Below are 25454 nucleotides of genomic sequence, written 5' to 3'. Positions count from 1 at the left end.
CCTTTTCTTTCAAAACCCACAGACATTGCCTTTGCTTTGAGTGCTTTTCCTCATTTCTGCTGTGGGGGAGATTCTGTTGTATGACACCTCTGCCTCTTTGTTTTTTCCTTTCTTCTCCCTTACTACCCCATCAGATTTCCCTTGCTGCAAGTGCATGGAAACAAAATCCTTCTGCTCTGTGCAGCTACCGAAAACAAAGTTTTTCAGTTTGCTTTTCTCTGACTCCCTCCATTTCTCAGCTGGGATATCAGTTCATGCTCTTCTCTAGCCAACTAGAGTTTGCTTTGGCTTTTCTCATAAACCCCCAGCCCTCCACCATGTAGGGTAACTTGTTAATCCTTTGAATCTAAGTCATCCTTGGGGCAACACTGGGACTTGGATGCAGGGATGTGGCATTATACATCTGGTTTGCTGAGATGGATCTGAACACTTGCAGCCCACTCCCCACCCGAAAAAAGCTCTATGAAAAAGGAATGTCTGCTCCTTGCTACTTCCGAAGCCACATTAACAAATTAAGTCACAGGATGGAACACGCACAGAACATGATGCACAGAACCAAGTTCCAACAAGAAGAGGGGTGCGAAAGCATTGACCTAAAAAACAAACCAGATAATCCAAAATAAAATCAGTGCAAACAGATGATAAGTTCTTCCAGGTAAGACACGGGAACATAGGAAGCTGCTTTGTACAGAGTCAGACCATTGGTCCATCTAGCTCACTGCTGTCTACACTGGCTGGCAGTGGCTCTCCAGGGTTTCAGGCAGGAGTCTCTCCCAGCCCAACCCGGGGATGCTGCAGACCTTCTGCATACAAGGCAGAGATGCTCTGTGTGGCGATCACACAGGGTCCCCGGACGTTTGACGGTCTAGTGACCCTGTGCCACCACTGTAATTGCTTTCTTTGCTGCCACCAACCCATTTCTCAAGGGTACACACGGAGTCCAGTCAGTTGTTAACATTAACAAATAATCAAGTTTATTTTATAGGCATGAACAAGCTTATGGTTTCAGTTAATTTCTCTTGTCAGTTTCTTAATCTTAGTTCCTTAACTGTCCTATTCGTTCCTAACAACTTGAAACTGATTATCCCAACTAACTATCTGACTCCACCTAACAGTTCCTCTCACAACACAACTCGACCAACCCACAGACTTAACCTCCCTCTTCCTTCTCCAACTCCCAACCCTCAACTGACTTCCGCACAACTCTGCCTCTCACTCTAACTCCTCCCCTCTGTTTCCTCTGGTCAATCACTTCACACTCATTTAACCCGTTCCTTATGACCCACCTAGGAGGCAAACACCACACTCTGTCACAGAGCTATGGCTCGGACATGCACCCTATCACTTTCAAAACAGCTTTACCCAGGCTTTCTCAACCTCGGCCCTCTAGATGTTTTGAGACTACAATTCCCATCATCCCTGACCACTGGTCCTGCTAAATAGGGATCATGGGAGTTGTAGGCCAAAAACATCTGGAGGGCCAAGGTTGAGGAAGCCTGGCTTTACCTGTTATCAGTGTAGCCTACCACCAAACCAAGTAAAACATAACTATGAAAAGGGCAAGCACAGAAATCGTTGTTGACAAAAATAATGAGTGGCATTCAATTACATTTTATATTATATTTTTTATTTTACTTATAAATATATTATTGTTGTTACTGTTATTATTGTTATTAGACTATGTTAGGTCCATTAACTGCAATAGGTCTACTCTGTGCAAAACCTGTTTAAATACCACCCAATCTTTTCAAGCAAAAATGAAGCAGCGGTAATAAGTTGTTGTTGACTACATAAAAGACTGAAGTATCACACATTGATCTGATCAATATACATACTTTGAGATTTACAGTTCTACTATGAATCTCTAGGTCTATCAAAAGTATATTCAAATTTTAAAAAAATCTGGCCACAACTTGTAATATACTAGTTGAATATCTTGCAATGATCAACTAAGAGCTCTCTCCTAAGGCCCTTCCTTAACTTTTCTTTCCAAAGCTAAAAAAAAAACTGCTCGGAGGTGTCTGTCCATGTCTCTCCCTCATTAAATTGCCCACCACTGTGCCTCTCCCACAAAGAAGCTGCACTCATTCATATTGCATGCTTCATTTATAGTGGCCTTATGTTCATCAAAGCCTTGATTTTCCACTCCATTAATTTATGATGAGTTGCATGGTTTGCTACTTCTTCCCAGAGCCATTTGTAGCCCTGGTCTTCGTAAGGGCTCGAAAAGGTTGAGGGGTATCTGAAAAGAGGCAGCAGATTCTCAGCAAGCTTCTCACTGCAGCTTTAAATGATGGGAAAGTTAACTGTGTGAAACAGAACAACCAACCCAAATGCTCAGCAGTCATCTTGGAGGGGACAATATGCTTCAGGGACATTCTGCCACATGAAAGAAACTCAGGAGCTACAAACTTTGAACAAAATCACTCCCCCTTAAATGTTGTTCCTTTCCCCCTAGTCAGAGACACATTAAGGGTTTACATTATGAAAGTTGGCAAGTAACCGAATCCATCGAAACGTCAGGTTCTGGTTAAGAGTTTCTGTTCCCAAAGAGGCTACTTAAGCAAACTTAGCAATTGAGGTGGGAACCTGTGTTTGTGTTGCAGCCAATGGTGAAATTCAGAGCTGACACTTGAACTGCCCTACACAGTCCACAATTCCTGGGTTTTCAAAACTTTTTAAAGCATTATATATACAACTGGGAACTTTCGTGGTAGGAGGATTTAAGCTGGCTGAAAAACGAGAACAGTGATCTTTGCTATGTGATCCCAGCAGCTGAAATGTAGTGCGCAGCCTCGCATTAACTATGACAGCACCAGCCACAACACTGGCATGTCTTTCTCTACGGACAAAAGCATGCATGTGAGTCCAAACTTCAGCTTAGCAGGTAGCTGGAAGACAGCAGGGTAATTTCTGAAGGAGGCTGCAGGAGTAGAATTCCAGTCTCGTTATGAAGGACACAAATACAACCGTGTCCGGAAACAAATCTGCAAAAAGGTAAGTTTTCCTTGCCGTGAAGAAGAAAAGAAGGACCGAAGGGCAAAAGCGCATGTTAAAAGAAGGAAAAAGTCATGTTTTTAGCTGACCTGCGGAAGTGGTGCAACAATAATTTAGTGGCACACACAGCAACCTCCTTAATATGGATTAAGTGCCATATTTGTATCATTAATGACAGCACTCTTCTCTATTAAAAGAGATAGGTTTAGCCATGCAGAACAAAGTGCTAAAAAGGATGGGGGGAACACCTGACACAGAGGGCAATTAAGTACCGCTAATTATTTCCCAGAAACTGCAAAGGATGTGCCATAATGCATACAACTAATCCTGAAGAGAGCAATCATGTCTGTCTGCTCATTATTTAACAGGGAACAAAGGGCACTGATACAGCACACTGATGAAGCTGATAAGTGGCAACGGTTCCAGTTGTACCAATAGAAGCAGCATTGGTGGTAATTTAGTTAAAAGCACCCTGCTCCATCATGGCAGTGAATGCTATTAATCTTCCCTTGTTTTCTTAACATAAAAGATTATTTACTTTCTAAGAGGTGTTCTATGTTCTCGGAGAGAATGATAAAACAAATTACTCATTTTCCATGACTTCATATAAACACTTCGATGTTTAAAGAGCAAATGAACAGTTAATCCTCCTTATATTGATGCATTTGCAGTGATAGGCAGCTCTGGGCTGTTGTCCCCCAGGGACAGGTCTAAATCAAAGTCAGAAGCTGCATTTTATTTTTAGTCTTGAAACCACAGTGATATTTGATATTTGATAAACACAAATATAAAACAAGCTGGGCTTGTCTATGCTGTTCATAAGGCTCGGTTTTATATTTAATGCATAGTAAGTGTGCAGACAACAAACAAGAGCCTCCAATCTCCTGAGCTGGTTAAATACAAGTGATCATCTGTAGGCTGTGAGTATTTTTAAAAAGTAGAGAAGGTTTGGAGGCCAACTAAGAAATCCCCAGGGTATAATCCATAAGAAGTGTGCCCATAATTTAAAGCAACAGTAATGCACTGGAACAGGCAGTTACTTACAGCTTGAATAAGATGTAATGTTAAAGGTGACCCAAAAAGGTTTTGTGTTTTTTCTGAAGCAACTGCTAGATTATACATCAAGAACTGTGTGATATATGTAAAACGTCTACACTCAGGCCCAAATGAATTCATTAAAAGTTCCTGCCAGAATCTACTAAATATACTGGGCCTCAGGGAGAGAAAGTAGCCTTCTTCACAAAGTTATTTTCATACCCAAACGCTAGAGATGGAAGAGTAGTCTAATTATATAAATTACATTTCTACCCCACCTTTCCCCCATGACGGAATTCAAGGTGTCATACACAGGGTTCCCCTGGATTCTTCCATCCAAGTACAGACTGGGACCCAGTCCTGGTTAGATGCAGAAGATCCATCTAATCAGTATTCCAAGAGTTGCCAAACAGACACCCCTGGGAAATGTGCAAGTTGGGCTGGGCAGGGGAAAGTTTTCAGGGCACCACACCTCCACCAGCCTCAGGATATGTATTTGCACAGTCCGTACTAGTACCTCTTGTTCAGGGAAGCGTCAGAGAAGTAAGGGAGGAGGGCCAAGGGACATGCAGGGCAGACAGAATGAAGTATCCCTCTCTCTGAAGCTACCCATCAATGCCCAGAAGCAGCTTAGGCTGTGGAAGGTTTGGATGGGCAAAGTACAGTGGTACCTTGGTTCCCAAACTTAATCTGTTTCAGAAGTCCATTCCAAAACCAAAGCATTCCAAAACCATGGCACGCTTTCCCATAGAAAGTAATACAAAACAGATTAATCTGTTCCAGACTTTTAAAAACAACCCCTAAAACAGCAATTCAACATGAATTGTACTATCTAACGAGACCATTGATCCATAAAATGAAAGCAATAGACAATGTACTGCTGTCACACAATCAATCAATCAATCAATCAATCAGTAGTTGAACTGGGTTCCACACAGTCACAAAAACAACAAAAAAGAACCACAAAAACAAAAATGCAAAATAAATAGCAAAAACAGACGGAAGTGTGACACTCAAATCAGAAGCGTAACACTCAAAACGGAGCACGTTTGGCTTCTGAAAACAGTTCCCAAACCAGAACACATACTTCTGGGTTTGCAGTGTTTGGGTTCCAAGTTGTTTGAGTACCAAGGTGTTTGAGAACCAAGGTACCACTGTATAGGTTCATGAGACAGAAGTTTTAAGTGCAGATAACAGCCTACTCCTCAAATCAAAACACTTTTCTTGCAGCACCTACAGAATGCCATCAACTCAGTGGTCACAAACAAAACCACTGGGCGGGAAGTGAGTCCCTTTTATCTCTCCCCACAATCACCAAATTGCCCCCGCCCCATGATGAAGGCTGCCTTGTGTGAAAACCACTGCATCTATCCTTATAAAATTAATCCCGTCAGAATGGGCAACCATGCCTGAAAATGTTATCTAAAAGAAAAGAACATTTAGGAATGAATACACAGAATTTGTAAGGAAGTTGCAAAATTTGAAGCAAGACATGAAAAAGAAAATGATGGAATTGAAGCTGGGTTTCATTGCATCTAATTAATTATGTATGCAGATCATGTTGTAGAAATGAAGAAACTGGATAATAATATGCAGATGCAATAGAAACTATCCAGCACAAGACTTAGGAAGGAAATGGAACATGTTTATTAGTTACTGGAACATATATTGTAAATAGTTGTTGCTAGAAAGACATGTTTTGTGATTTAATATCCGTTATGCATATTTTTATTAACTATTGAAATATATTACGAACATATACATTTTTAACTTCCTATCTGTCAGATACAATATATATGCATGCATTTTTCTTCTTTTCTGGAAAATGAAAATTATTGCAACAAAGAGAAAAACAAGCGCTTCACTTATTAAATTTGCTCAGGTCAGCTTCCAGATAAAAGTTAAATGGCCATTACCTTTACCCAGTGCTTTTTTTCTTTAAAAAAAAATGTTTAGGGGTACTCTCATTTTCCTACTCATATTTAAATACTGCCCCTCAATGAGGCCAAACTTAGATTCACAATATGTTTAGGGGTATGCGTACCACTGCATCCCCCCAGAAAAAAAAGAACTGCCTTTACCAACATCAACTTGGGCAACTTACTTGTTTGGCCAAAGAGACTCGCAAATTTTAGTGATAGTGATCAATTAACTAATATTATCTTTATCATTCATAACATGTAAGCTAACAGGAAATCCCTCTTCGAAAGGTGGGAGAGAAAGAGGTGAAAAGAAGATCGAATGAAGGGGAGGAAATAATAACCTCGGTTCCAATAAAGAGTGCAGATCACGTTGGGCTTTTAAAGTCCTCTCGAAACAGCTTGGATTCTGCCAATCTGGCAAGGAATGGCTGGATCCAGTCCCCTGCTCCCCTTTCCCAACAGATGGCTAGTGAAATCTTAACACTCAAAAAATGAGTAGAGGCCAGGAGCTAAGGTTCTAATAACATAACCAATAACCCAGCCAGAAGAACTGGGTACATAGATTGGGTAACTTTCATGCTATTGTTCAAAAGGTTGTGTGCATCAGTATTAACTGCCATCAAGAAAATAAAACAAACAGTACTTTTAGAAAATAACTCTTTTGTTGGGGGTAAATCACCATAAATTTTAAAACAAGCATTTTTTGGCACTGAAATATAAGGAGAAACCTGCATGCCAGAATAACTGAACTTTTCAGTCTAGACTCCAGATGTCTTTAGAATACATTTTAATAATATTAAAAGCATGCCTTCTTTTCCATGTGTGAATGAATGCTTTACCCCCCTCTTCAGATTCCCAATCCACCTGTGGTTAAGTTCAGTAAATGCTTATGTGGAGCAGTGTCTTGTCCTATAGAAATATCTGAAGGGATGGAAGCAATAATAGTGCTATCTTGAGCTGTCCACCCACAACAGATTATCAAAAGGTGCCCACTAGACCATTAGCGCGGAACATCTGTTTTAGCAAAAGAGACCATTAACCCAAGCTGCTACAAGAAAATACGACTGGATAACTGTATATGATGTGGCTCACCTGGCCATTCTTTAACTCAGGCAAGGAAGGCTTTAGGAAGGTGATTGTATCACAGGATGCTGGAGATGGAACCATTAGTCATGTAGCAAGCATAAGCTCTGGTAAGGATTTTCTTGCCATTCATAACCGCTCCCCCCCCCCCATCATAATCCTTCACTGGTGAATTGCCATTTTGTGGTCTAATAATATTTTTATTTGGTAATCACAAACAGTGTGTGGAAAATATATGTAACTGCCGCTCAATTCAAAGAGCTGGTTCTAGGCTTTAGAGTTTTAAACAGCTTAGGGGCTGCCTAGGAATCCAAATTAATGTTAGAGGCCTCTCAATACCACCATGGGATATTTGGGGAGTGAGAATGAGAGACAGGGTCTTTTCTGTCATGGTGTTGGGACTCTTGAATGTTGTTCCTTTTGCAAGAAACTGAAGATGTGTTCATTTTAAAAGACTTTTAATATGTAACACCTAGTTTTATTGTTACTAGTTTTCAAGGTGCAACATCTTTTTATCCTTGCTGCTGTTAGTTTCTTTGTTTCATTTTTAAGTGTTGGTTGCATCATGTTTCCAGTTCTTGCTTATAGTTGTATTTACACTTTTTATTTATTACGTTATATGGTTTTATTCTCTTGTATACTACTCCAGATACTTTTAGTAGGAAAGTGGGATAACTACTTGCCATAACTTGTGATTCTCGTCTTCAGGGTGACCTTTATTCAATAATTTATTTTGCTGGAAAAATAGCTGGTCCTTCACCTAGCAGTTGGATTGCATAGAGAATGCAAGTTCTCTAGAGGGAGGAATTTGTTAAAAGCATAAAGAAGTAATGCTTGCAGGATCCAAGAGTCTTTGCAAATGTCAATCAAACTCACAGAGTATTCCCAAAGGCTGCTGTGAGGTGTGGTAGAAGCACAGCTGTGCATACCAGTGACAAACCTGCCAACTGTTCTAAACCTATAAACAAAAACACTAATCCGATTTGCACTGGCTGCCTGTATATTACCAGACCCAATATAAGGAGCTAGTGTTGACATTTAAAGCTCTAAATATGTTGGGACCCAAGTACTTGATGGAGTGTCTCCCCCCCATATCAGCTGACCTGGGATGAGGCCTTCTCAGTCATGTTCCCTTGACGATGGGATTCTTTCCCCCAGAGGCCACTCCAGAATTTGGGTTTCTACTCCTGTGTCAAGACACATTTGTTTACCCAAGCGTTTGGAGGAAGGTAATTTAATTTTTATGAACGGCTGCTGTTTTACTGTTTTACTGGTTGTGAGGGTCTTTCAGATTTTTGATTTAGTTTGTTTACTTGTAGATTTTACTATTTTAACATTTTTTTTGTACTGTCTGCTTAATGTTGTAAACCACCCTGGGACTTATTTTGATGAAGTTCCCTAATGAAATAAATAACTACGTCCAACTTAAGTACAACATCGCAGACCAATACACACAAACACACATACATGTTCCTTTCATTCTGCATGCAGTCAGAAAGGCCCTGCAGGATTACTGGAGCAATGCCATAATTTGTCCCTTGGATGGAATTGCAAAACAAGTAAATAGCACATTTGTTGACAAAGTTGTGTCTTCAAGCTCTACAATTTTAATTCACTCGATGACTTCAGCTTCCCTGTGGCAATGTTATTTAATTTCTAAACTAAAACTAAAACTTAGGCACACTTGTCATTTTCGAGTAAAAACGAATTTGAATTGTTGTCTAATTTTTACTTCCAGTTGACCTATAAAATATGGTTGACTTTACCAACACATTTCCATATGAAGTGACCTCATGTGGATGTACTGTGCCTTTTTACATTTTATTTGGCTTATCGCAGCCAACTGGCAAACAAGAACCTCTAAGGAGTTGATTTATAGTTTAGAAAAATTACTTTTAAATATCCCAGACCTATTTTCTTAGAAGAAAAAAAAATCCGGTATAAATTCCTGTGTGAGAACTGCAATAGATTTGTAATAAAGAGAATGGATGGAACTCACCGTTTCCAGCGCTGTTATTCGTTCCTGAAAATAAGGAAAACATTAAAATAAATTATAAAGAAAATAATCTCAAGAAATTTGAGCATACGTAAACACACCTGTGAAATACTCTGTATATATCTTAATACAATAGATAGCCCTACAGGACTCTCCTTTACATTGTACAGCAAAATCAGTGTTTGTTGCTTTCTTTGTTTTTGCTTTTAATGTAAATATTCTATGGTGGTACTACATGAAAAAGCTCAGGAAAGCCTTAGGCTCTGATACTCTCCCATCCTCCGGAATAGTCATGAGATTACAAGCACTCACATACAAGCATAAACTAACTTGCTGCTTTAATTACAATGATTTTTGATCCCACAGTTTGTTGTCATGTTCAACAACAACAAACTGTGGCTAGTTTAAATTATGGTTTATTGTAAACAAGCCAAGTTCAAACTGTTTTGTGTTCCTGGATTGTTCCAAATGACCATAGTTTAAACTAACCTCAGCTTGCTGGACTAAAGAAAAACCACAGTTAATTCATGGTCAGAAAAAAGATGCTTCTGTTTGCTTCCTCACAGCCATGCAAGGGGAGGAGAAAAGAGCTTGAGAGACAAAGGCTCACCACAGTCTTCTGCTTACTAAACTATGGTTTAGCGTTATATTTGAAAATAACTTTTAACAATGGTTTGCTGCCTTAACCCAAACTGAAATCCTGAAAGCCCACAATAAGTCAGGCTCTTGGAGGATATGTTTAGAGAAAGGCATGGCCAGTCTTGTTTATCATCTTGAAGCTACAAAGAAGCTAGAAAAATGGGAAGCTATTTTAATTGTGGTTTGAATAGTGCACAGTTAATGTAGACCATGCATTCTTATTTTAGAAAAATCCCACTTTCGAATGATGAATCATTACCCATTAAGGATGATGATGATGATGATAACAAAGCACTCTTGCAAGAGGTGCAAGAACGGCATTTTATTCCCCCACCCCATTCCCATATTAAACATTCCGTAGCTACCGAGCATGTTCAGTTCTCGTTGGGCTATATGGAGTATTCTTACTTTATGCCTTCCATTTCTTTCCTTTGGGGTCGCCCTGATCACATGGATACCCTCTTTCTTGCTTCCCTACAATCCTGTTTTGGCTAGATTTCAGTTGGCACTCACCACTGTTAAGAAGGAGGGAGACTTTTGCATATGGGGTTATCTAAAGCTGCAGTCCTAAAACACACTGACTAGGTAGTCGTGGGACTTATTTCTGAGTCAATATGCTGAGGGTTACCCTGTAAGAAATATTTAACATGCTACTGTTCAAATGGAATGGAAACAGAAAGACAATATGGAAACAGTGCACAGAGAAGCTTCGCGCAAGAGGAACTGGCTAAACAAAAGATCCTTGGCCCTCAAATGTGTGGTGATGAAGTTGCTTGGGAAAAACCAAATGGGTTGGGTCTCAAAAAGCCCACTGCATGAAATAGTGAATAATTTGGAAAAAGATTATACATTCCACACGTGTCAGGGAACTGACATCGGAGCGGGAGGCGAAGGGGAGGCTCCTAGATGATGCTGGAGAAGGACCCAGCAGCAGGGGGAGAAGCAGCTCAGTGGAGGGGGAAGCATTTAAGCGCAACACCAGGAACAAGTGGGCAGATGGGGAAATCGGAGAGAGGGCTCCCGGACTCTTCACTGGAACTCAGTGAGGAGGGGACAGGTCCTCCGCTACCTACGCCCTCCCTGCGCAGAAGGCTCCCGCGCAGTGAGAGGAGGAGGAGACTGGGTGTCAAACAACTCTTATGTTGGAAGAGATTCAAGAAACGCCCACTGACGGATTCTGCCAGTGACTGAGACAGTCATGATTAGAAAGGGCTGTGCAGTCAGAAAGGTTTAACAAGGCAAATTAGCCTAGATAGGCACCAGTTTACGCACGAGTAACTCATACTCATCACAGCAATCCGTCAGTCCCTGAAAGTTGCTCGTGCGCAGCAGCAGGCAGGCAGCATCATGAGCAAGCCCGGAGAAGCCAGCACCCAGGGGGGAGCAGCTGGAGGGCAAACGCTGGTGGAGAGGAACCGAGAGTTGGAGCAGCATGTGGCCATTCTGACGGCGCGGCTGGACGAAAGGCGGTCTCAAGATGCACAGGTCAGACCCACCCCCATAGCAAGGAAGGTACCGGGACTGGTGCACAAATTTGGGGGGAAGCCGCAAGAATACAGTGCGTTTCGAACGGAAATAGAGTACGCATTGGAATTGCAGCATGATGATTTTGAAGACGACGCGGCGCGGGTGGCATATATTGTGGGTCACCTGCAGGACGGGGCCAGGGAATGGGTCAGGCCCCTTATGGCGACGCAGAATGCCGCCATGCAGGACCTGAGGAAATTCTTCCAAGCAATGGACGCAATGTTTTCCACTGATGTTCAAAAAAGTGTGACAAAGCGGGAATTGATGAACTGTAAACAGGGGAGCCAGTCAGTTAGGGACTACTGGTCGCGCTTTGCCATGATAGTTCACCGCCTCGGGTGGCAACTGGACTCCGAACCCATACAGATGTTATTCGAGGAGGGGTTGTCCCCAACGGTTAAGGATGAACTTTCCCGCGCACCCCGCCCACAGGGGATGGATCAGCTGACCAAGGCTGTGCTTGCGATTGGCGTGCGCCAGGAAGCGCGGGCCCAGGAGAGGCGGGAAGGGAGAGAGCAACGTTGCCATGACTACCGCATTCCTGAAATACCAAGGCAGCCTTCCCCGCCAGCAGAGCCAATGGAAATAGATGGGGCACACGCGCGGGAAGTTTCAAGCACCAGCGAAGGGCGCAAAAAGGAGGGAAAGGATTGGAAAACCTCCAAGAAGTGTTACCTTTGCCTGCGGCCAGGACATTTTGCCAGAGCCTGCCCTCAAAGAAAGGCCTGGCAAAGAATGGTGGGAGACGCAGGGGGTGAGGAGGAGGTGGTAAAGGAACAGGAACAGGGAAACGGGAACGCTTGGCTGCCAATCAAGGGGCACAACAGCCAGGCCAGCCACCAGTAAAAGTGCCCCAACCAGACCCCCCCAAGGCGGCAATAGCCATCGAAGTGGTGCTAGAACTCCCGAATGGGCACCCAGTCAAGGTGAAAGGGATGCTGGATTCAGGCAGCTCATGTAATTTCTTCAGCAAAGACTTTGCATTAGAGCACCAGCTCCACTTACTGCCTTTGGATTTTCCCTTGCAAGTGACCACCATTGATGGCAGGGAGCTTCTAGGAGGGGAAGTGACACACCAGACCCCACCAATGAGAATGAGGGTGTCCAGGCACTCGGAGACCATCGCCTTTCACGTCGCCTCACTAGCAGGGCCCCCAATAATATTAGGGATGAGCTGGATAGCACAACATGATCCAGTGGTGGCGTGGCATCAGAGGACAGTCACCTTTGGGTCAGCTTACTGCCTGGAACACTGTCTAGGGGGGGAAGCCCCAAGAATGACCGTGGCCAGGGTGGCTGGGATGGCGGTGGAGCGGAAAGGGGAGGTGCCGCCACAATACGCAGATCTGCGGGAGGTCTTCAGCGAGAAGGAGGCAGATAGACTGCCACCCCATAGGCCCTTTGACTGCCAGATCAACTTGCTTCCGGGGGCTCAGCTGCCAGTGGGTAAGCTGTACGCCATGTCTGACAGGGAGATGAAGGAGTTGCGAGAATTTATTGACAAGAACCTGAAAAGAGGCTTCATAAGAGAATCAAAGGCGGTAGGGGGCAGTCCGGTGTTCTTTGTGGACAAAAAGGACACAAATAAACCCAGGCTCGTAGTGGACTATAGAGCTGTCAATTTGGTGTCAGAACCCGTGACCTTCCCAATGCCCAGGATTGACGACATTTTAACGCGAGTGAGGAAAGGCAAAATTTTTACCAAGCTGGACCTCAGGGGCGCATACAATTTGATCAGGATGAGGGAGGGGGACGAATGGAAGACCACAATGTTCACACCCCTAGGTGCCTTTGAGTACTTAGTTATGCCTTTTGGATTACAGTCGGGCTCCGCCTGTTTTCAAGCTTTCATGCACCACGTGTTGGGGTCTCTGCTGTACAAGAACTGCGTAGCCTTCTTGGACGACGTCTTAATTTATTCGGACAATGAGGAGCAACATGTTAGAGACGTCAGGGAAGTGTTACAACGACTGCAGAAGCACCAGTTGTGGGTCAAGCTGGAAAAATGTCAGTTTCACGCCAGAGAAGTCGAGTTTCTGGGGTACAAGTTGTCTGACAAAGGCTTAGCGATGGACCCAAGCAAGGTGCAGGCAGTGCTGGAGTGGAAGGTGTTACCATAAAGCACCAATGCTGCAGCAAGCAAAGGCTCCAGCAGCTCAGCCAGCTGCTTGTGGCTGGAAAGCCAGACAGGATGTTTGTGACTGTTGCCATGGGAACAAAGGGGCAGTCCATTCTGTACTGAGCACCGGATGTTAGCTCAGTGTGTGTGTGTGTCATATGACCCGTACTGGATGTACTTGGGAGGAGTTTTTCTTCTTGCTGTTGTTGAGTGCAGACATGTTTCTCTGTACTGATGTAAGAGGCAGAAATAAATGATGTAAATAGTTTTCTGTCTGCTTCTTTCCCCTCCCTGGGGACACCAAAGGGGAGAGAGGAAGAACGGTGTGTTCCTCTCATACATCTGAGAAGAATCGCCGGACCTCGCCTGCTTATCAGCAGAGGTTGGGAGACGCGGGGAGGTCGACAGGAATATCTGCCGGTGCCTACGCTGGGCACATTCCTCTGACCCAGGCAGAATTCCAACAGTGGCAGCCTTCGGATGGTTTCGATCCATCGACCTCTGCATGAGAGGCTGGTGGATTGTCCTCCTCTGCTCCAAGGAGGAAGAGAAGCGTCTGAAAGCAGCCAAAGGCTCAACAGACAGCTGGTGGAAAGAAGAGGTGTTTTCCAGAGCAACAAAGTTCAAGGTATGCTGCATTTCGGGCTAAAAGTGTGAACGCAGGAAGATTAATTCCCTGGTTCACGGAGCTGCGTTTCAAAGAAAACAAGAGCTCCGGAGGAAGAGGCCTGCAGCTTGAAGGCTGAAGCCTGCATTCCACAAATTTTTGTGGTAGATAAGAAGTCCTATTGAAATGCATTGTTGCTAGGTAACGGAAAGTTGGAAAGTTACTGGCAAAGGGGCTGGACACTGAGTGTAAGCCTGGGAAAGCGAAACAAAACCAGAGAATGTTTTGGCTACAAGGTTTACGAGCTCTTGGAAAGGACTTTCCAAAGCAGCCTGAGTTTAGCTGCCAGGTGCAAAGAGCGTAAACAATTTGCAGTTTGCTGCGTGAGAAAGGAAAAAACGACTGTTGGATTTTACAGTTTGTTTGACAGCGTGAAAGAGGCTTGGCTTCAAGATGGATGCCAAGAAAGGGGGAGGTTTGCCTTGCCCTCCTTCCTTAACCAATGACAATTATTCATCTTGGTCTGTAAAGATGAAGGCCCTGCTGCAGAATCAGAGGCTTTTTGATGTAATTGAAAACCCCATCCCTGCAGCACCAACCAGAGGTTGGGAATCACGGAATGTAAGGGCCAGGACTGCTATAATTCTGTGTGTCTCAGATGATCAGTTGGTGCATGTTCAGCATTTAGAAAATGCGAAAGAGGTATGGGACACGCTGCGTACAACGCATCAGAGAGATGCTGGTTCTTCAGCGTTGCTGTATTTTGAGAAATTGACCAATCTGAGACTTGCGCCTGATGGAGATGTTCAAGCGCACCTGACAGAAATGAAGTTTCTGCGTCAACAGATGGTGGAACGCAATTTCCGTCTTCAGGAGGAAGTGTTTTGCTTCATGATGATAAACAGCCTTAGCCGCACCTACAAGGTTGTTGCCAGTCAGCTTGGTTCCCTACCGGCCGCGCAGCTGACCGCGGAGAGAGTTTGTGCTGTGGTCCTGAATGAACACGACAGACTTGCTGCACTGGAAGAAAAAGACAGGGGGAGGGAAGAACAGAGTTCTAATTCCCCCACTGCTGATGCTACTAGGGAGCATGGTGTAGCATTGAGTGCTGTCCGATGCTACAATTGTGGACAGACTGGGCATCTACAGCGAAACTGTAAGAAGCCGCGCCAGTCAAGAGGAGCAAAGAGCAGCTCTACGAAGCCTGAGGCGTCAGGCAAAAGCCATTCCAAGTGCCAGGTGAAACCTGCAAAGGCTATGATGGCGAAAGGAACCACGCCAGATGTTGGGAACTCGTTCATAATTGACACGGGCGCAACGGTTCACATGTGCCCGCACAGAGGACTATTTTCGACGTTGAAGAAGCAAAGCTTCACTGTGAAACAGGCCAACGGTCAAGAGTTGGAAGCAACTGGAATTGGGACTGTGTATCTTGAGAGTCTGAACTTGACTATAAGCAATGTCTACCTCGTTCCAGAACTGAGATTTAATCTGCTGAGCGTGTCGCAGATTGCAAAGAAAGGACTGAAACTGTCCTATGATGCTAAAAGCTGCAAGATCTACAAAGATGGAGAACTGTTTCTTACTGCCAAAGAGAAAGATGGACTGTATTTGTTGACTTTTGATCAAAGTGATTACATGAAATGTAATTCCTCTGTTTCTAACGAAATCTCTCTAGCAGGTGTGACCAGTGTGAGCACCAAGACCAAGAAGGTCGACAGAGCATTTCAGCGGGTGTATGCTGATGTGATTGGTCCTCTAGAACCATCTAGAGGCGGTGCACGATTTTACCTTGTGTGTGTGGATTGTTTCACAAATTATTCTTGGGTTTATATAATGGAGAAACCGCATGAAACTTTAGAAAAGTTTCAGGAGTTTTGTGACAAGGTTAAAAGTATGCATGATGCTAACATTGATTGTCTTTTCACAGATGAGAAGCAAGTTTTTCTGTTACAGAAGTTTCAGAAGTTCCTGGATGGAAAAGGGATAGACCACAAAGTCGCAGTCTCGCAAGAAGCGTGGGACAGGGGGGTCTGTGTGAAAGTGAACAAAGAATTGCAAAAGGGGATGAATGCGCAATTGCTGAGTTCACATTTGCCACATGAATATTGGGCCGAATCACTAGCGTCCTATCTTCATGTGTGGCTGAGAAAGGTCTCAACAGAGTTGGGATGTTCTCCTTTTGAGAAGCTGTTCAATAGAAAACCTTCTGTTGCCTATTTTAAGGTTTTCGGGTCTCATGTGAGAACAGAAGCTCCAGGTGGAGTAAAGAATGCCAGAGGCATTTTTGTGGGTTATGAAAAGGGTCTCTACAGAGTAATTTTGTCTGAATCTGGTCAGGTGATTCTCACAAAGTTCCTAGAGAGTGCTCCAAAGCAAGAGCGGGTAGTACAGACATTTCCCACAGGAAACGATGATGATGATGATGATGAGTTTGATCTTATTGAGTTCAGTAGTACTGATGATGACAGCGATAGCTCAGACAGCTCAGTTGTCACAGTCATTGAGAGGAAATCTCACACAATGGATAGACCTTCACAGGTGAAGGAAGAACCACTGATAGCTACTGGTTCTCAACAGAGTCCAAAGGTTGAACCAGTGAGCACAGAGGATCAGAACCTCATACGCAGGTCTGAGAGAGTTACAAAGGGTGTACCACCAAAGAGGTACTCAAAAGAGTTTGCTAACTTAGCTGTTGCATGTGTTGCTATTGTTAACAACTCAAAGCAGGTTGAAGCAGTGTCTAAGTCAGAGACAAAGACACAACAGAGAGTAGCAAGCCAAGGTAATGCAGAAGCACTCATTCCTTGGAAGCCAGACAACCAGAGAGGTACATTGGTTAAACCAGTGGCGGGTAGTTCCAAGGGTGGAACTGAAACAACAGGGGAATGTTATAAATATAACAACTGTTTGTTTTCTTCTCTGGATGACGCTTTGCTCGCAGCACACATTGATACTTTAGGGGGAGTATGTTACCATAAAGCACCAATGCTGCAGCAAGCAAAGGCTCCAGCAGCTCAGCCAGCTGCTTGTGGCTGGAAAGCCAGACAGGATGTTTGTGACTGTTGCCATGGGAACAAAGGGGCAGTCCATTCTGTACTGAGCACCGGATGTTAGCTCAGTGTGTGTGTGTGTCATATGACCCGTACTGGATGTACTTGGGAGGAGTTTTTCTTCTTGCTGTTGTTGAGTGCAGACATGTTTCTCTGTACTGATGTAAGAGGCAGAAATAAATGATGTAAATAGTTTTCTGTCTGCTTCTTTCCCCTCCCTGGGGACACCAAAGGGGAGAGAGGAAGAACGGTGTGTTCCTCTCATACATCTGAGAAGAATCGCCGGACCTCGCCTGCTTATCAGCAGAGGTTGGGAGACGCGGGGAGGTCGACAGGAATATCTGCCGGTGCCTACGCTGGGCACATTCCTCTGACCCAGGCAGAAATCCAACAGAAGGCTCCCAAAACACGGAAGGACGTACAGAGGTTCCTAGGGTTCAGCAACTTCTACAGGAAGTTCATCAAGAACTTCGCCCACTTGACAGCGCCCATCACGGATTGTCTCAGTAGCAAAAAGAAGTTTGTGTGGACAGAAGAGGCCCAGCAATCCTTCGAAAAACTGAAGAAGGTGTTCGCATCGGAAGAACAACTCCTGCATGTAGATCTGGAGAAACCCCTGAGGCTAGAGACCGACGCGTCCGACAGAGCCGTAGGGGCGGTCCTTTTGCAGCCAGGGAGGGGCAAGCAGGAATGGAAACCGTGTGCCTTTTTCTCGAGAAAACTGAACAAGTCGGAGCAAAACTATACAGTGTATGACCGCGAACTGCTGGCAATCTACGCGGCCTTTCGTCGTTGGCGTCATCTACTGATAGGGGCGCAACAACAGATCCAGGTTTGCACAGATCACAAGAACTTGGAGTACTGGAGAACCGCACGAGTATTCAACCAGAGACAGATTCGATGGGCACAGGAGTTCTCCAAGTTTTTCTTTGAAATCCGATACGTGCTCGGAGAGGAAAACGTAAGAGCAGACGCTCTCTCGCATAAACCGGAGTACCTGGAAGGAGAGGGGCCGCCGGAGAAACGACACGTGATCCCCGAGGACCGATGGGTGTGGGGGGGGGGAACTTTGGTGGGGAAACGAGAACTAGCCGGGCTGACCAGAAATGACGTGTTCGCGCAAACTAAAATCCGGGAACTACGAGACGGAAGAGGGACCCAAGAAGGGTTTGAGGAGAAGGAAGGGGTACTGTACTATAGGGGAGCGCTGTACGTACCGGGGGAGACCCTGAGGGGAAAGGTACTCAAACAACTCCACGACAACCCCACAGCAGGGCACTTTGGACAGCACAAAACCATGATGCTTGTGACCAGGCAGTTCTGGTGGCCCAGGGTGAGGGAGGATGTACGGGAATATGTACGGGGGTGCGACCGCTGCCAAAGGGCAAAGGGGGAGCGGGCTGCCCCCACAGGATTACTGGAACCCTTACCCACGCCGGGGAAACCCTGGGAGGTGGTATCCATTGATTTTATGACAGATTTGCCCAAGTCCCGGGGAAAGACAGCAGTCATGGTAGTGGTCGACCTACTGACAAAAATGTGCCATTTTATAGCTTGCTCACATGCTGTAACGGCAGAGGAAACAGCCCGGTTGTTTGTGGAGCACATATTCCGGCTGCATGGCGCCCCCTTGAGGGTTATCTCCGACCACGGAAAACAATTTACTTCCCGGTTCTGGAGGAAGCTCATGAGCTTGCTGCAGGTGGAGGTGGGTTTCTCGACGGCGAGACACCCAGAGACCAACGGGCAAGCAGAAAGAGCGAACAGTATACTCCAGCAATACCTACGCTGCTATGTCAGCGAGAGGCAGAACGATTGGGTAGAAAAACTAGCGCTGGCTGAATTCGCGTACAACAACGCGGAACACGTGTCCACGGGAATGAGCCCATTCATGGCCAACCATGAGTGTCATCCCAGGGCCTTCCCGGGGAGTGGGGAGGAAAGCTGGAGCGTACCCGCTGCAGAGCAGTTTGTGGAAGAAATGGAGGCCCTACACCAGCAACTTAAGATGAACTTGGAGCGGGCCAAGGAAACTTACAAGAGGCAGGCAGACAAGCACCGCAGGGAAGGGGAGACCATACGGGTGGGGGACCGGGTGTGGTTGTCCACCCAAGGGCTACCTTTCAAAGGGGGGTGCAAGAAGTTGCAGCCCAGACGGCTGGGACCTTTTGAGGTAACACAGCAAGTTAATCCCGTGGCATTTAAGCTCAAGTTGCCTGATAGCATGAAAATACACCCGGTTTTCCACAGGTCCCTGCTCTCACCGCATAGGGAAGGGCGGGAATTCCAGGGGCAAGAGGGAGAAGTCACCACACACCCGCAGGTAGAAGAAAGGGAACACCACCACAGGGCCACGGAAATACTGGACTCAAGGTGGCAAGGGCGCCGGGTGGAGTATTTGGTAGCGTGGGAAGGGGAACCCAGGTCCGAAAACACGTGGGTCCCCACGGAAGCCTTCGAGGACAGGTATCTGGTGGAGGTATTCCACCGCCGGTTCCCGGACAAACCCAAACCCCTGGAGAGATTCTGGGAGGAGCAATTTGGAACCACAGATGAGAAAGAGGTTTTTGAGGGATTTTCTGACTCCGAGGAGGAGGGAGGAGAGGTTTCGGAGGAAGAAGAATCAGACTGGGAAGACCACCCCGTTGGCAGGTGGAAGAGCGGGTGGGAAGTGGGTTTCGAATCCACAGAAGATGGTGACAGTTCCTTCTGGGGGTTCCCCGCCTCCTCGGCCGACGAAGGGGACGAAGTTGATCCCACAGGTTGGTCCAGGGGTGGAGGGGATTCTGGGGGGGAGGTGGATGTCAGGGAACTGACATCGGAGCGGGAGGCGAAGGGGAGGCTCCTAGATGATGCTGGAGAAGGACCCAGCAGCAGGGGGAGAAGCAGCTCAGTGGAGGGGGAAGCATTTAAGCGCAACACCAGGAACAAGTGGGCAGATGGGGAAATCGGAGAGAGGGCTCCCGGACTCTTCACTGGAACTCAGTGAGGAGGGGACAGGTCCTCCGCTACCTACGCCCTCCCTGCGCAGAAGGCTCCCGCGCAGTGAGAGGAGGAGGAGACTGGGTGTCAAACAACTCTTATGTTGGAAGAGATTCAAGAAACGCCCACTGACGGATTCTGCCAGTGACTGAGACAGTCATGATTAGAAAGGGCTGTGCAGTCAGAAAGGTTTAACAAGGCAAATTAGCCTAGATAGGCACCAGTTTACGCACGAGTAACTCATACTCATCACAACACGTTATGTAACTGTGTCAATAGTATAGCCAATTTCTTTTGGAAGATGAGCCTGGTTACAGCATGGTGCTGATAACACCAAGGTTGCAGGTTCGATCCCCGTATTTTAGAAAAATCCCACCTTGGCTTGGCCAATCAATCATTGACCATTAAGGATGTTGACGATGAGAACAACAACCACAACCACTTATTAATTGCCTTCTATACAATTGTCTCAAGGCGATATGCAACAAAAACAGTTAAAAACACAAAAAAGCAGATACATTAAAAATAAAACAAGACGATATAAAATAGGCACTCATGGGGCAGAACCATTTATCTAGCTGGAAAAACCTCAGGATTTAGGATTTAGGAATTTAGATGCAACACTTAGCTAATGAGATAAATGACAAGCACGAAAAAACATTATGCCTGCATAGGGATATAGAATGGTTATTTTTATAAACAACAGGCATATGTTCAATGTTTGCATGCCAAAAGCAGAAACCACTTTGCTTAAAAAGGGTGGGAGCTATTTAATAACACTGCTATAAAAAAGAAAATAATCTCAACAGATGCTATTAAAAATACATTGCTTGGCAATTTATTCTTAAATATAGCAGGCTTTTGATACTTGATATGAATTTTCGCAGTGGAAGATAGGAGCGTCTGGCGTGCTCTGGTCCATGGGGTCACGAAGAGTTGGACACAACTAAACGACTAAACAACAACAACATGAATTTGACCTCCTGCTACTAAAATCTCATCTCTCTCTTTTCCCCAGCACACAAATCAAAATCAGTGACCTTGTGCCCTGTGTACCTGAGCACTTCGAACCATAGAGTTGTAGAGTCGTAAGGGACTCCAACCCCCTGCAATGCGTTTCTTTCATTCCTTTTAGGTTTGCTACCATTCCATTAAATTCACTCACTTCCGTTGTGTAGAAACGATGACATTTCCACTCCATCTTCCTTTTATCATTCATTCTGTTAATACATTTTTACAATCACCCACTACAGCTCAGAACATTCATTTGGAGGCCTAGCAGGCCCGAGGTAATTTTGTTCTGGAACTGTAAAAATGACCATAAAAAGGAGAAAGAGGAGGAGAAACTAGAAATGCTCCTTCACAGATCGCTTTCATTTATGGACGTTCTGTGAACTTCTTTGTATGTTGTGGTTGCAAGAGTCATCACGTGACCAAAGACAAAGAGGAATCGTTGGCAGAGCATTTGGTGTGAATTGGATTCAAGAGCCTTGGACTTCCGCCTGGTATATGTCCCAAGGTAATCCAATTTGTGGGTCTTCAAAAGACAACATACAAAGCAGCTCACACACTTGGAAAGAAAGAAGGACCTGAGTGACTAATGGCTCTGGAGAAGAACAGATCTTAAACTTCATTTTGGATAGGTGCATTTACAATTTAGGGCTGCCATGCGTCTAGATTTTCTCTGACAATTCAGGGATTTCAAAGGCGAAATTGATGACTTGGAGGGCATATCTGAAAGGCAGTGCTTTGTCCTGGTTTAGTCAAGTCAATCAAAAAATTGTTCTTTTTGGCGTTTTTGTACAGAAACACTCAATAATTTTGGGGTTTTCCTAAAAAAAAAAAACTTGGGGTGTCCTGGTTTTTACTTTTTGAAATATGGCAACCCTAATACATAACCTGTACAGTGGTACCTCGAGTTAAGTACTTAATTCGTTCCGGAGGTCCGTTCTTAACCTGAAACTGTTCTTAACCTGAAGCACCACTTTAGCCAATGGGGTCTCCTGTTGCTGCCGCGCCACCGGAGCACGATTTCTGTTCTCATCCTGAAGCAAAGTTCTTAACCCGAGGTACTATTTCTGGGTTAGCGGAGTCTGTAACCTGAAGTGTATGTAACCCGAGGTACCACTGTATTGCACAGTGTTATATAAAAGGTAGCGAGTTTCACAAAATAATAACAAATTCACAAATAGAAAAGCTCAAAAAGGCAAATTTTATTTAAGATGATTATCGTTATCATCATCATCATCTCCTTAATTTGCATCAGTTTTCTTAGAATTCATGCTCCTGGTTCCTTGATAAGTCAGATCTGTTTATCAAGCAAAGATTAAGGAGTAAAGATTACGTGTAAAAGAAAGTCCCTATACCTAATATTAGTAGCCTTAAGTCTACTGTGGATTCGCCTTCCTTTCACAGGATGCTTTGGCAGGAAGTGTTGAACTGAGCCATGCTTCATATTGCAAAGAGAACAGGTGGCAGATTTACACACTGCTCGCCGGTCATAAATGTCCTTCCTACAGAGTAGGCCACCATGGAACGTGTCAAGTGGGTTGGTATCCGTTTATATGCAACTCAATATGCCACAGTCATTCAGCCACTGAGTCACATACCTTTTTTAGAATGATTCCAGGCCTTTGCATTTAGGTTGGAGAGATGAAGTTAAAAAGGTCACTTTCCTGATTATCCACTAAATGCATAGTTTAGCCAGTTTAATACACAGAGGTTAACCAAGTATTTCCTTTTGGGCAGGGAGGTTTCTAATAAAAGGAAGCAAAATTGTGGAAGGGAGCATTAAGTTTCTCTTTGTTTTTGTGTGCAGGAGATTCAGTAAAACCTCTACATCCAGTGAGAGTCTTATGGCAACTTAATGACTAACAGATTCACAGTGCAGTCCTATATTTGTCTGCTGAAAAGTAAGTCCCATTGAGCTCAATGGGGCTTACTCCCAGATAAGTGGGACTGCAGGATCGCTTCATTAAATCTGTTAAATCTTCAATGTGCCATAAAACTGTATTGATGTCATGTTTTCTACATTTTGGCTCTGTAGATTTACTACTGCCTCTTACATTTCATGGACATTGCTTACCACTTCTTTCCCTCTCTCCCTCAGTATTTATGTATGTATGTTTTACCCAGCTAGATGAAAATATTTCTGCCTTAGGGTGCTTCTTCCTGTGCGGTTTTCAAACCTGTACTCAGTTGTTCTTGTGCTGTTTTAAAAATCATTTCAGTTGCTTTTTAGGGTGTCTGTAAATCCCCTTGGGACTTATATACGAAAAGTGCTTCACAAATTAATGATAATGATGGTTATGATGCAGTATAATGTGGGTTCTAGTCTACAAAGATTTGTGCATAATGGAACCATTTAGCAGGTGTGTGTGTGTGTGTGTGTGTGTGTGTGTGTGTGTATATATATATATATATATATATATATATATATATATATGAAAGTCTACATTCTCATGCATTTCCATAGGCATATGATTGGCCACTGTGGGAATAGGATGTTGGACTAGATGGGCCTTTAGCCTGATCCAGAAGTGAGGAGAGAACAGGAATATCAAAATAAAAAAAATTCCTTCCAGTAGCACCTTAGAGACCAACTAAGTTTGTTATTGGTATGAGCTTTCATGTGTATGCAGGCACGCCAGGCACTCCTGAAGACAGGGGTGCCTGGCGTGCTCTGGTCCATGGGGTCACAAAGAGTCGGACACGACTAAATGACTAAACAACAACACAACACAAGGTAATAATTCTTTGACTATTTTTTTTTCAGTGTTGTTAAAACTTTTTTTAAAAGAGAGTTGTTCACTGAATCCATGGGTGGGTGGGAGTTGCTTAGATAAGGAAAACCTCTCAAATATTGCATTGGTTCCCCAGGAATTTCCTTTGCTATCCAAATTCTCTCTTTATTACCTTGTAATATTGGGACAACTTTTTAAATATGTGATGCATCACGATACAATTGCAAATCAGGAGTGCCCAGGCCTTTGTAGATGTATATAACACCACTCTGGACAATCTGGGTTGTTTTTCGCCTGTGCTGTTTCCTTTTAATGTAAAGCAATGGTGATTCAGGGGGTTTCTTGGTGCTGAAAACAGGGAAGGAAGGAGCCCCCGCATGGCCCTGAAATACTAGGGTTTTAGTGCTCTGAACAGGTAGAGTTTAATATTTTGCACTAAGCAGTATTCTATGTGTATATATATTAATGTATATGAATATGTATAATACATTTAATACATTACCCATAAAACTACAAGAAAGGGATTTTCCTGCTCCCCCACTATTTTAAAAAAAAGCCTCAATATTTCAAGAAGCCCTGCACCCATTTGTCTAAGATCTGTAAGCTTCACCCATTCAGAAAGATTATGTATTATGCTTGCCTATTCCATTTGCTTTTGCAAAAAAAGAAAAGGTTATTGGTGATTGATTCTTCCATTATAGGCAATTGAGAAGTTGCCAGAAATTGAACCAAAGCAGGGCTCAGATCCAAACCACACTGTCAGTTTGAATCTTCAAAACCAGGTGAACTGCCCACTCCTAATACTTGTAGAGATGGATAAATTCATGTGTATAAGTATATAACTGCCTTGTATACTATTCAGCATACAAAGGAGCTGAAACATATATACACATGAAAGGACAAAGGAGACTAAGGGTAAAGGTTAATTAACTCCAAATTCCAGCAGCTCAACTGTGAAGACTGAGCAAGTTTAGAAGCAGGAATATTTTTTATTTACTATGGCTATGGCCTCTGAGCATCGAGGGGCATGTACAGCTAAACAAATAAGAATGATTGTGCATTTCAGGTGCAAATTAAATCAAAGATCTTCCACATTACCTTCTAAGATGTTTCCAGACCCAAAAAAACAAACAAACTGGTTGTTTCCCTGGGTCACAGAAATGGGGGAACTTAACAATTACCTGTGATCTTCCCACTAAATGACACATTTCCTCTATAGTGGTACCTCAGGTTACAAACGCTTCGGGTTACAAACACTTCAGGTTACAGACTCTGCTAACCCGCAAGTAGTACCTTGGGTTAAGAACTTTATTTCAGGATAAGAACAGAAATCGTGCGGCAGTGGCACAGCGGCAGCAGGAGACCCCATTAGCTAAAGTGGTACCTCAGGTTAAGAACAGTTTCAGCTTAAGAACTGACCTCCAGAAAGAATTATGTTCTTAACCAAAGGTACTACTGTAATTAGTTTTGTGGTCTAAATTTGGAGTAGCAGGCATGTGTACCAGATTTACTTTCTCCCATATTGGATCCCAAATCCAAAATAGAAACTGCACCCCAAGGATGGTCAAACTCTAACCAAGTGTTACTAAAAATCACAGTACTCTGTCTGCTATGTTCAAACTGAAAACTGCTTCTTCTCGCTTCCGTGTACACACACAATATGATCTCAGATCCCACCCAATGGTAGATTATCCATTGAGGAAAAATCTCCTATTACCGTATTTTTCGCTCTATAAGACGCACCAGACCAC

General features: G+C 44.1%; 1 protein-coding gene across 6 annotated transcripts in view; it reads right to left on the bottom strand.

Annotated features, from left to right (window-relative positions):
• CEP128 (centrosomal protein 128) overlaps positions 1 to 25454 on the bottom strand; it is a 205401-nt gene that overhangs the window by 18329 nt on the left and 161618 nt on the right. For all 6 annotated transcript variants that reach the window (XM_080974122.1, XM_080974123.1, XM_080974124.1 and 3 more), the window contains one exon: positions 9037 to 9060. In XM_080974122.1, coding sequence (XP_080830248.1) covers positions 9037 to 9060 — 24 coding nt within the window. The remainder of the gene's footprint in view (positions 1 to 9036; positions 9061 to 25454) is intronic.

The sequence above is a fragment of the Podarcis pityusensis genome, assembly GCF_964106645.2.
Source record: "Podarcis pityusensis genome assembly, chromosome: 1".
NCBI lineage: Eukaryota > Metazoa > Chordata > Lepidosauria > Squamata > Lacertidae > Podarcis > Podarcis pityusensis.
Note: the sequence above shows the minus strand (reverse complement) of the source record. Positions and strands in the feature narration are given on the sequence as shown.